We start from the raw sequence: 12,500 nt of genomic DNA, 5'->3' as shown, positions 1-12,500 counted from the left end.
AACATTTGCAACCGTCGAATCGAGTGGAAGTCCCATTTCACTTCAGAAGGCGGACGTCACACGAGCCGCTGAACAGAGTACTACATTAGCCTGTTATCGCGTCGAGTTCTCTGTTGCCATAGAGACACGAAAACTTATAGTTCCGTAGCCCTTCAGAGTGTGGAGGGGGAAGCCCTTGCTTAGCCTGTTGGTTAATCGAATGAGGGCGAGAGCTTAAGAGCACTACTTCGAGTCCTCCCCGTGCCGAAATTTTATTTTAAAAAGTGTGGGCGGGAAAAAAATAAAGCCTATGGCAACGCGCTTCCCCTTATCATAACTGTTGGGTTTCTCCTTGTCGTGAATGTATATATATTTTTTATTTTAAAAAAGGTTAAATTTGGGACACAGCTCGCTCGGCAGAAATATTTCAACTGTATTTTGCTTTCTCGCTTCAGGTGCGCGCGACCGGTTCGTCATGATGATAGATAAAGCGGTCCATTTTTACACATTCCGTCTCCTTGCTCAGTCCTCTTTTCCATACACCATTGGCGCTGGCAGTGGAAACATTTACTGAATTTTTTAAACATTAAAGGACTGGCGTTGGACAGTATCCAGTCCCAGGGTGTGGTAACGAAGGTTGATCGTGGAAGCGGTCGGTAGCGAACGAGCACAAGGGGAAAGCCAGAGTGAGAAGAAAATCTAATAACAAACGGCCTTCCCGCGGACCTGAAGAGCAGCGGTCGAATTCAAAATTTAAATAAGTCCCTTTTTTATGTTACCGGCTGGACAGGGTAAGGGGACGTCCTGAGAGCAAATAAGGGAGACAAGCTGTGGCCTGGAACCAAACAGGGGAGGCAAGATGGGCCCTGGATTAAGTAGATTTAAGTAGATTACTCCCTGCGCGTTCTGGGAAGCTGTTGGGTGGTAGATTGATCCTGCTGTAAGTAGGTTACTAGACTGGCTCTTGCGACGGGGAAGGTCAGGTGTGCGCAGGAGACAGGTGTGGAGGGTATCTCGATGTTGGCAGGTAAAGAGACAGCAAGAAAGGGTGTTCGGTGCGCAGCAGGTGGTTCGGGGGGGATTACCTTGGTTGGTCCACTGATTACGTAAAATCCGCGGGGTGTGTAGGGGGGGCGCTCTGGGAAATGTTGGTTACTGTGGTCGTTTGCCTTTTTCTTCTTCTTTTCTTCCTACTGATAGTTTTCTTGCTCTCTCTCTCTCTCTCTCTCTCTCTCTCTCTCTCTCTCTCTCTCTCTCTTTCTCTTTCTCTTTCTCTTTCTCTTTCTCCCTCTCTCCCTCTCCCTCTCCCTCTCCCTCTCCCTCCCCCCTCTCTCTCTCTTATCTTTCGTGTATAATCACTTTCATCACTTCTGATTTTTTAAATCCCCGTCAAGAGCATAACATCAACAAATACAACAGATGTTAACATTTTTCTCTTCATCTTTGCTTCTGATCTAAACTGAATATTTCACGTAAAAGACGCTTTCTTCAATTCCGTCTCATGACGTGAACATCACCTAAACTTGTTATGGCAAATATTACGAACTTTTTTCATCAAACATATAATCAACATCATCGACAATAGTCACTCAACAATATCAACAGCGACACAAGATGCGTGGATTCTACGGCGCCTTCTCGTGTCTCGGTCATCTGTCACCAGCCCTTAGCCCGAGGTCCCTCCGCCCTGCGCTGTCACCCTCTTTGTCATCCTTCTGTGTCACCCAACAGCACACTCATCTTCATCCCGCCTTCCCCCCTCTTCTATAGCCCTCTCCCCCTCCTATAGCCTTAATCCTACCACCTTTAACCTCTACATCTAACATCTCATGAGTTTCCGAGTATCGAAGCATCTCATCACTACTTTCAACGGTGCATGTCCCCTCACCCCGCCCCATATCCTTAATCCAAGCACCCTTACCCTCAACGTCTAACACTTCATACGCTAGTACCCTAGTATCAATACCTCTCAGAACACGAATATCGACGCTGCACGCTTACGAAACTCTCCCCCCAATGACTGTGATGACAGCAATTTCACTATAATCACCATCAACAGCAGAAGCACCACCGTGGAGTCGCGACGTCGTCCTAACGCAATTACTTGACGATGCTGAGGGAGCGCGGTGGGTCTGGGGGTCTGGGGGCTGGAGCTGGGTAGGGAGGGGAGAGGGTGAGGGTAATAGAGTGAGGGATTTAGGAAGGAGAGAGAAGGACGGAGATGAGAGAAAGGAGAAAGACGGAGGGAGAAGAAGGATGGAGAGAGGGAGGAAAGTAGGTCAAAGGAAAAGGATTTTTTGGAAAGAAAATAAGAGAGAGATGGGTATTGTAGAAAGATGGATGGATGATGTGATGGATATTCTGCGAACAATGAAAGAAAGAGAGAGAGAGAGAGAGATGGGAGATCTGAGACTTGAGAGAGAGAGAGAGAGAGAGAGAGAGAGAGAGAGAGAGAGAGAGAGGGAGTCCTTTAAAAATCCAATAAGTTCAGGGGTTATCCAAGTGTAATTTATTCATTTTGATTGTGTTTCTTATACCATGAGTGTTTATGGAGAGGAATGTTAAATATCTAGTAGTGTATGTAGTTAATAGTGTGTGTGTGTGTGTGTGTGTGTGTGTGTGTGTGTGTGTGTGTGTGTGTGTGTGTGTGTGTGTGTGTGTGTGTGTGTGTGTGTGTGTGTGTGTGCGCGCCAGTGTTAACGTATCAGATATGAAAGTATTAGTATGTAGATGTATTAGACTTTCGAGGATGTACGGCGTACGTTATGGGAAATTAGCAAAATAACGAGGCATTGGCAGGATAACGAATAAAGAACACATGGTTTTCCTTGACTTGTGACCTAAGAAAATTCACTGGAAAAACTGCGGCTCTTAAATGGCAGTATGGCGACTAAAAGATGATATATAGTCCTATACCTTATAATCTGATCAGTCACGATAAACTTAATATCTAAAGATACACCTAACATAATGTAAATAAACCCAATAACACAAATATACGCTTCAATGTAAAATATAAATCAGCCAGTCGTTCGAAAACTAATCAAGGTCATTTAAAAAAAACATCCATATACACGAAAAGGTAATCAAACACTCCCATTACCTTGCATATGGACAATTCTAGACCCAAATTTGTCTCCGAAACTAGAATAATCAACAATGATCGTAGTTCTGAGAGAAGTTAGCAACAGCGATTACCTTGTTTTAACATCTTATGATAAAAAAAAAGATAAACAACGCCACGGATATCCAAGAGGGACAAGACTAGACCCAAATTTGTCTCAGAAACTAGAGTAATCAAAAGTAATCGCAGTTCAGAGCGAAGCCAACAACAATGACTGCCTTGTTAATATCTTTCCCTCGGTAACCTCTGGGACTCTGGGATAAACGGTCTCTCGGGGTTGGTTAAATAACTAGGTTTTCACGAGTCGGGTTTTTGTTAGGTTTTGTTTAACGAGGGGCTTCGATGGGTAAAGATGGCGGAGTAGATGGAGGGAGATTGATACATGTAGATGGATGAGGAGGTTGGTAGGTGAGTAGATAGACAGATAGATAGACAGGTAGGTAAGTAGGTTGACAAAGAGTGATTGGATGAGTGAATGGATAAAGTGATAAACAGACAGATTGATAGATAGGTAGATAGACAGTCAGATAGACATTTTCTCTCTCTCTCTCTCTCTCTCTCTCTCTCTCTCTCTCAATATATATATATATATATATATATATATATATATATATATACATATATATATATATATATATATATATATATATATATACATACATATATACATATATATACATACATACATACATATATATATATATATATATATATATATATATATATATATATATATATATATGACCATCATATCTAGTATTTTATTCATATTAACTTATGAACATTACAACCAATGAACATTTCCGGTCCGAAATGGGTAATATGATTAGAAACCTAATCACGGCAATCATAAAGGAATCTCGGATAATTGCCTGCCTCTAATTACGTTCCTTCTGTTCCCTCCGGATGATAATGGAGTGTTACCCGCCGCGATTCTTACCTGCGAGAAAACTTTGAATTTATCGATATCATTATCTCCGTGCCGCCTCAGGAACTACGCTCGGGGACTTCACCTACACTCAGGAATTATATCCTTAATGTCCTTTGTTTCTTGTGTGTTTGTGTAGGGGGGGGCGGTTGTTTGTGTTTGTTTTGTTTGTTTTGTGTGTGTGTGTGTGTGTGTGTGTGTGTGTATGTGTGTGTGTGTGTGTGTGTGTGTGTGTGTGTGTGTGTGTGTGTGTGTGTGTGTGTGTGTGTGTGTGTGTGTGTGTTTGTGTGTGTGCGTGTACGTGTGCGTGTGTTTAGTATTTGTTGTAAGCCTATATCTTTATGCGTATCCAATGCCTCCGTGTTTATGTGTGCGTGTTTCTTTGTTTGTGTGTTTTCTTGTGCATGCAAAGAGATCATGAATATAAAACTAACAAAAATACTCCGTCACGGAATAGGTGGAAAGCGAAAATTAATGAGTAAACAACAAAAAACAGACACCGTAATTTTTACTCAGAATTAATGACTTCATGATTAATGACTATAGGTTGCCGAAACTTTTTTTTTCTATTTAAATTTTTTTTTTCTCTCTCTCTCTCTTTTTTTATCGCTGACCATCAAACACAAAACAGTTTCTACCCGACGTGCCATTATCCACTCAAGGGAAGTAGAGCAGAGAAACTCATGCGATTAGGAATTAAGTGAAGGAAAGAAAGAAATGAAGGAAAACAGAATCGAGCGATGGAAAGAAGGAAAAATAAGGAAAAAAGGGGGGGAGGGAAGGAAGGAATGAAGGAAAAAGGAATCGAACGATGAAAAGAAAGAAAAATAAGAAAAAAAAGGGGGGGGAAGGAATAAAGGAAAGGGTTCATCTTTGCCGATCGCTGAAGCCCCCCCCCCCAAAAAAAAAAAAAAAAAAAAAAAAGCACTTTGGGTTCATGCATCAGCTTTCTGCGAACTGATGGATAGTCTAAAGGGGGGTGAGGGGGGGGGGTGAGGCAGAGCTTTTAACCTCCTTATTCTGCACAGTCACTATCAATTTTGGTCTCGGGAGAAGAAACCTTTCGTGTTTTAGGACTTTCGTCTTGATCGCGGTCGAAGGGCTGGTCATTTTCTTAGCTGGAATCGATGAGGTGGTGTGATTTCGTGAACTGGCGAGAAATTGTTTGTGCTTCTTTTTTGTGTGTGTTCGCTGTTGTGTCTTGTCTTGATTTGTATATTCTTTTTCTGTGCTGTCTCTCGCCTCTCTTTCTCTTTCTCTTTTTCTTTCTCTTTCTCTTTCTCTTTCTCTTTCTCTTTCTCTTTCTCTTTCTCTTTCTCTTTCTCTTTCTCTTTCTCTTTCTCTTTCTCTCTCTCTCTCTCTCTCTCTCTCTCTCTCTCTCTCTCCCTCCCTCTCCCTCTCCCTCTCCCTTTCTCACTCTCTCTCAATTCTCTCTCTCTCTCTCTCTCTCTCTCATTCTCTCACCCTTTCTTCCCCTCTCCCCTCTCCCGCCCCTCCTATTCGCGTCCCCACACTAACCCTCCCCCTTCCTTCCTCCCACCAGTACGAGCTGCAGACGTTCACGGAGAAGCGCGAGACCTCATGGGCCTTCACCCCCTACGGCGGCGGAGACGTGGACGGCCCCAGCAACGGCCCCGCGCCTCTGCCGTGGGACGTGGAGGCGCGACCGACGCACATGTTCCACGACGAAGTGAAAGTGGTCCAGGTGCCCCACACCGCCTCTGTTAAGGAGTGCCACAGGTGCAAGGGCACGGGGTCGCTCCAGTGCTCCGAATGCCACGGCAAAGGATGGGTACGTGTGAATTTGTTTCTGTTTTTCTGTTACTTAATTTTTCCCTAATTGGTTGAGCATTGTCGGAGAATTGAGCTATCAGCGTTGGTGTATATATTTTATTATTCTAATATTCGTTTTCAGTCCATACGAAGCAAGTATGGCACTCGATTTATGACGTCAACTTTCTCTTTTAAGTTTGTCACACGTGAATAGTGTTTTATATTAAGTTGACACAGAGGCTTCAGTGTATGCGATAGCGTGATTCTTGGAGTTTTTTTCGTGTGTGTATGAGAGAGAGAGAGAGAGAGAGAGAGAGAGAGAGAGAGAGAGAGAGAGAGAGAGAGAGAGAGAGAGAGAGAGAGAGAGAGAGAGAGAGAGAGAGAGAGAGAGAGAGAGAGAGAGAGAGAGAGAGAGAGAGAGAGAGAGAGAGAGAGAGAAGAGAGAGAGAGAGAGAGAGAGAGAGAGAGAGTGTGTGTGTGTGTGTGTGTGTGTGTGTGTGTGTGTGTGTGTGTGTGCGCGTGTATGTGTGCGTGTATGTGTGCGTGTGCGTACGGTTGTGTGCTTGTTTGCCTCTACATCCACCATTTTTCTCCGTCCTGACGACCGCCTGCTCCCTCCTAGACCCGCTGCCTGTCCTGCCACGGCGACGGCTGGTACACGGACTCCTCGGGCTACAAGGAGCGTTGTTTCTACTGCCAGTCCTCGACGCATGGCCACGGCCGCCAGGACTGCCTCAAGTGCAACGCCAAGGGCCGCGTCGCCTGCCCGCCCTGCGACAGCTACGGCCAGATCCGCTGCTTCATCAGACTCACTATCACCTGGTCAGTGTTCAGCCCTCGAGGAAGAGCTTGAGCGCTTCCTCTCTCCCTTTCGAGGAAGAGCTTGAGCGCTTCCCCTTTCCCTTTCGAGGAAGAGCTTGAGCGCTTCCTCTCTCCCCTTCGAGGAAGAGCTTGAGCGCTTCCTCTCTCCCTTTCGAGGAAGAGCTTGAGCGCTTCGTCTCTCCCCTTCGAGGAAGAGCTTGAGCGCTTCTTCTCTCCCTTTCGAGGAAGAGCTTGAGCGCTTCCCCTTTCCCTTTCGAGGAAGAGCTTGAGCGCTTCCTCTCTCCCCTTCGAGGAAGAGCTTGAGCGCTTCCTCTCTCCCTTCGAGGAAGAGCTTGAGCGTTCCTCCCTCTCCCCTTTCGCCCCGCATGCTTTCTCAACGCCCTCCTCGTTTCCTTTCTGGAGGTTGCGTTCTCCCAGAGGCATAATTAGCTTTCTCTCTCATCTAGGAAATTTGATGGGGGGGGGGGGGGGGGTATCCCATAATAACCATGCTTTCTGGCAATAAAATCGTCAATTATCAGACAGGCACACTCTAGGCAAGAATGCTTGTACTTGCGTAAGGTATAGCGAAGCACCTTTTCACAGAGGAGACACGCTTGTTATTTATTAAACGCGACATTAACTAAGGTCGCGAGCTGCACTTTACCTCGTGCGCTTGTGGATTAAACCGCCAGAACACAAGATACTTCACGAATCACACATGCGTTCAGTTGCTTCGGATTGTGAAAGTGTAAGCTGTTTATAATGACCGCGGCGCAAATGTTGAATGATCACTGCTTTAAAGCTAAGATGGCTGAAGGTTTGGCTACCGGCCATCCTTCAAGTTAAATTTCATTAGTAAAAAATTGCTGTCTAACTAGAGAGCTAAACATACTGTAAACACACACGCACAAAACACTCTTTCTCTCCTCTCTCTCTCTCTCTCTCTCTCTCTCTCTCTCTCTCTCTCTCTTTTCTCTCTCTCTCCTCACTCACTCATCACCACTTACTCACTCACTCACTCACTCCTCACACACTCACCCTCACTCACCATCACACACACACACACACACACACACACACACACACACACACCACCACACACCACCATAGTAAATAATACTGTACATTTAAAAAAAGTATTGACACCAGCTACTCTGAGGTTGGTTGGGACCTAAGTAACTCTGGTTGTATTCAGTGTTAGGTCCCGGGTTTAAAACGAACTTGGCAAGCAAACCCCTCCGAGATTCCTTTCTTCGGAGCCTTAGAACAAATTTTTTAAGTTGTTCCACCCCAAAGCTCTGAGGTGCAGTTTGGGTTAACAAACCGTCCTTGAACGTTACCCCAAGACTAAAACTATAAAAACCCAAATGATAGTTCTCAACAGAATATACCTTAAATGAAAAATGCTTTAAACCACACAACAGTTTGATTTTCACACAATAGGATTTGTATACACTCCTTATCAACAGGAATCTCTGCACGAATATATGTATTTCCACGTACTTGCATCAAAATTAGGAGCTACGCATGATATTAATCTGACAAGACTAGCGCACCATAAGTAATAGGCTAGGGAATATTTATAAAGATGAATAGCAGTTATGAATAAAAACCAAAATTTGTTTTTTCAGGCCTCTTAAAAAGTCTTCAGGTCCTCTCAGTATTGTGAGAGCCCACTTGAGTACTTTGTATGCATCATGTCCGTGCTCGTTCATATATATAAGTTGTTAAGGAATGCGTGTCGATTTTTAAGAAGTATTATGAAATAAATACTTTCCATATGTTTCGTCCCAAGATAACAAATATAGTAGCTATACACACAACACATTCTTGTTTTAAATAAATTTCATTCTTTATATGACAGAATATCCAAACGTAGATATAAATCAACTTATGAGGACATGTACCAAAGATATTCATTAAAAAAATAATAATAAATAAATAAATAAAGAGAGAGAAAGAAAAAAAATACAGATGAAAAATTAGATCTAATTTCTTATCAAGAATTGAATGGAGTAGTCTTGTGAAAAGACGAAACAAAGCGAGGAACGATTGAAAAAGTAAGGGAAATTCAGTGGTATGTGAATGAGGAGGAGCTCGTTCTCCAACTCGAGGAGGAGGAGGAGGAACGAGGGGTCGAGGATGAGCCGGATGTGGGGGGGGGGGGCATAATGAATGAGGTGTCTGGAAGTAGAGAGATCAAGTTAGATGATGTTGGTTAAGGGTAATGAGCTGTGTTTCTCCTCTTGCCTGATGACGAATTATGTACCAAGAGAGAGAAAAAAATATATATGGTAAAGAATAGTTGGAAAGGATATTAGGAGTAAGATGTCATATGCAAATAATATTGCAATGAGTTTAAGAGTAAAGAAAAACTAATAAGCCGCTCTATATGTTGATCTGGAGAACTAGCAGAAAAACGAAAAACATTTCAGTTACATTTCTCTATATTTATGTTCTTCTGTGAACAGTGTGATAAAAACATATTTTTTTCCCATAGTGCATAAGGTACAACTTTTAAGTGAAAGAAAAGACGCACCTAAGATAACGTATTCAAGAATACCAATCCCACTATGCACACAACGGGACCTGTTAACGCTGCCTCGATTTTACAGGAAAGTGCACACCTCAGAGCATATTGTCAGGAAAGGTGGACTGCCCGAGGAACTGGTGAAGGAAGTGTCAGGACAAGTTGCCTTTGAAGAAGAGGGTCCACGCATTTTCCCCCTGACCCAGTTTCCTGATAACACAATCAACCTTGCCTCTGCACAGCTTGTTAATAGTCACAAGAACAAGTTTGTCGACGAGCGGATCTATGGACAGGTGAGTGATTCGAATTTTGATTTGAGAGAGGCCTGGTGTTTATGGGGAGATTTGGGGGGGAAAGTTTATATTAGGTAAGAGTGTGTGTGTGTGTGTGTGTGTGTGTGTGTGTGTGTGGTGTGTGTGTGTGTGTGTGTGTGTGTGTGTGTGTGTGTGTGTGTGTGTGTGTGTGTGTGTGTGTGTGTGTGTGTGTGTGTGTGTGTGTGTGTGTGTGTGTGTGTGTGTGTGAAATATATATATATATATATATATATATATATATATATATATATATATATATATATATATATATATATAAAATTGCATTTATGAGTGAGATTGGAATGACACAGAAGATTTTGGCTATTAGAAGTTCATGTTTAAGTAAACTCCTCAGTGGTAATATTGATTGATGTTATTTTCATAACATTCATTTTCATAGGATATGTATTTTAATTTATATTATCCCCTTAATTCACAGGAATTAAAACTGCTGAAAGGCAATATTTCAATATTTTTTTTATTATGACTGCAATATTATGGGGATACCTTTGAAGTTTAGTAATTGTATAACTTTGTCAGCTGCTTTATGGTTAAAAACAGGTCTTACTACAACAATCCTTATAGCAAATAAAACTAGATTATAATTTAATGTAACTAAAGAAAACTGTTAACCCTCAAATAAACATAAACACATCACATTTTACTGACCTACTTTTCTCATTTTTCCCTTACAGCGTCATCAAGTCCGCATTGTCCCAGTGGCCGAAGTCGAGTATGGTTTCAAAGGGGGTCCAGGCAAATTTTGGGTGTATGGCTATGAGAATAAGGTACATTCTCCTGACTACCCACAGACCTGCTGTTGGGGCTGCTGCTGTGTCATGTAGTCCCTGAGCCTTACATGGCATTAAAAAAATAACACTTGGCTATCCTTTCAACAGTTTTGAATTATCAGAAAAGTCTCTCTAGACTGTTCGATATAAGGCTATTTCACACACACACACAAAAAAAAAAAATTCTGACTGTCTCTCAAATGTTCCTGTCTAATATTTTCCAGGGAGTGAAAGTTTATGGTAAGTTCTTTGAGGATTTATGGAAAACTCTGCAGGGATTACATTCCTGGATTTTTTTTTTCTTTTTTCTTTTTCTTTTTTTTTTTTTTTTTTCTTTCATGTATGGTGCAATGATTCATTTACAAACCAGTTTTAAATAAGTAATCCTATCCATTGCCAATATATCTTGTACAATTGGTATTTTGTTCACTGGATCATTCTAATACTTGGATATCCCTATTGCATTCATTGCTTCTTGTCAGTAAATTATTGCAAGTGACAGTGAGGTCTTATGCCACAATTGGTAACAGAATATATTAATGGCAGAGATTATGGAATAAGTTCATTAGCAATTAAAGGAAGGGTTTATTTTCCCTTCCCACTGTGTATTGTAATGTAGAGAGCACAAAGAAAATGCTTTGAATGCTAGATTTTGCTTTATGTGAAAGTTATTATCACTTTTTTTTGTTTGTTTTTCAAGCATTTGGATAACAATTTATTACAGATGTCTGCAGATTGCATTATCTTCTTGAATAAAAGAGAGAAAGATCATAGACTATATAAGTCATGTTGTCACAGAAAAGTATCAGTAGACACAAAGGAAAATATATATTTTGGTGTGATGAAAACACAACACAGTCCAGACCAAAAGCCATCCATATTAATATCAAGATTCATGAGAATTGTCATTTGCCGATGAAAATGTACATTGTGCATGATTGTTAGAAGCTGAGTGACTTTTTGCCAATACAGTATAGTAGTTTTCACCAAATTATTAACTATTATTGCAATACAGACATAGGACTTGGTCTCTATCATATTAGCATCTCCACATCAATGTGTAAGGAAATTTTGGCACCTCACTTATTTGACAGATATAAGAAAATACATTGTTTTTATATGGTCTAGCCATTGAACTGCCAAGCATATTCAAAGCGCTTCAAATTTAGATGATGCATTAATTACATATTTTATATTAATGCAGTATTGTGCATATGAAGTGTGGCTTTTAAAGAAATGAGAAATGAAATAGACAGAAAAGGTCAGTAATCATTGTGCATTATTTTCCGTATTTAACATGTGAGTGAATCAGTTTAAACAGTCACTTTCTCTAGTCATAGTCATGTGCACATCATCCTTTATGGGCAAGTCAACAGTTTAGTTATTGTCTGGTCTTGTAGAATGATATTTCTAAATTACTTAGTCAGTTTGTAAATAAATTCTTTACTTAGAATTATTCTAACTCTATGAAAGTGGGACTTTAGTTAGTAATACAGATTCACCAGATAAGATTACTTTCTGTTATTTATCAGAAACATCATCTCCAACACTGTTTTATGTACAGTACTCTCGAATTATATATTTGAAATGACACTCATTATGCCTGGTGTGTAAATTTTCTTGAATCAAAAACTAGATATTTTGAGAGAAAGAATTATATAAGAGTGAATTTGGCATCAGATACAGAAATGAGTGTTACCATACATACTGCTGCCAAGCTTATTCTTGAAGACTTTTGTGTTTTATGACTTCCATAAATTCCTAACCTTCCTTTCCAAGTGAATATGAAAAATGTGGTTAAGATTTTAAGATTTTTAACATTTTAAAGTAAAAAAAAAATTGATTTTGAATGGCAGTAATGTAAAGATTTGTTTGTAAAAGATTACATGCACAAACATTTACATATTTGAAGTCAAGGCATTACACACAATGTTTTTGGTGATTCTGATATTGATAAAAGATCATTACCATCTTCATTTGATAATAATAGTAAAGTCTTTAAAGACTATGGTGATACAGAGCTGCATTGTTTTATACTTGAGCATATTTGACACTGCATCAGAGAGAAATCTGAAGAAATTTGTAGTACTGTTTTCCTTGAACCATGTGTACCCAGTGTCATGCAAGAAGTTTATAATTTTTTTTTAAACCCATGTTATGCTTCACTGACATACTGATACCAATGATATATTAGATTTGTTTACTTTCCCATAATGGATATATATTGCTGCAATTATTACGTCTAGTCATGCCCCAA

The 12,500-nt window shown here is 40.7% G+C and overlaps 1 protein-coding gene and 1 long non-coding RNA gene across 2 annotated transcripts in view; both read left to right on the top strand.

The window, feature by feature from the left end:
* Nucleotides 1-3,138: 3,138 nt before the first annotated feature.
* Nucleotides 3,139-6,062, top strand: LOC119572418 (protein SSUH2 homolog). Its single transcript, XM_037919534.1, has 3 exons — nt 3,139-3,159; nt 5,575-5,823; nt 6,042-6,062. The coding sequence occupies exons 1-3, from the start codon at nt 3,139-3,141 to the stop codon at nt 6,060-6,062; spliced, it is 291 nt and encodes a 96-aa protein (XP_037775462.1).
* A 275-nt stretch (nt 6,063-6,337) lies between these two features.
* The window catches only part of LOC119568670, a 6,846-nt gene continuing 683 nt past the window's right edge, over nt 6,338-12,500 (top strand). The window contains exons 1-3 of the long non-coding RNA XR_005228111.1: nt 6,338-6,626; nt 9,224-9,431; nt 10,148-12,500. The exon at nt 10,148-12,500 is cut by the window's right edge and continues 683 nt beyond it. This is a non-coding gene — a long non-coding RNA (uncharacterized LOC119568670). The remainder of the gene's footprint in view (nt 6,627-9,223; nt 9,432-10,147) is intronic.

Source organism: Penaeus monodon, chromosome 4 (genome assembly GCF_015228065.2).
Source record: "Penaeus monodon isolate SGIC_2016 chromosome 4, NSTDA_Pmon_1, whole genome shotgun sequence".
Taxonomy (NCBI): Eukaryota; Metazoa; Arthropoda; class Malacostraca; order Decapoda; family Penaeidae; genus Penaeus; species Penaeus monodon.
This window is presented reverse-complemented; position numbering and strand designations above follow the sequence as displayed.

Coding starts and splice junctions, on each gene's coding strand:
- LOC119572418 (XM_037919534.1), top strand. CDS start 3,139: ATGATCGTAGTTCTGAGAGAA. Junction 3,160..5,574: donor TGATCGTAGTTCTGAGAGAA/GTTAGCAACAGC, acceptor TCCTCCCACCAG/TACGAGCTGCAGACGTTCAC. Junction 5,824..6,041: donor AATGCCACGGCAAAGGATGG/GTACGTGTGAAT, acceptor AAGTTGACACAG/AGGCTTCAGTGTATGCGATA.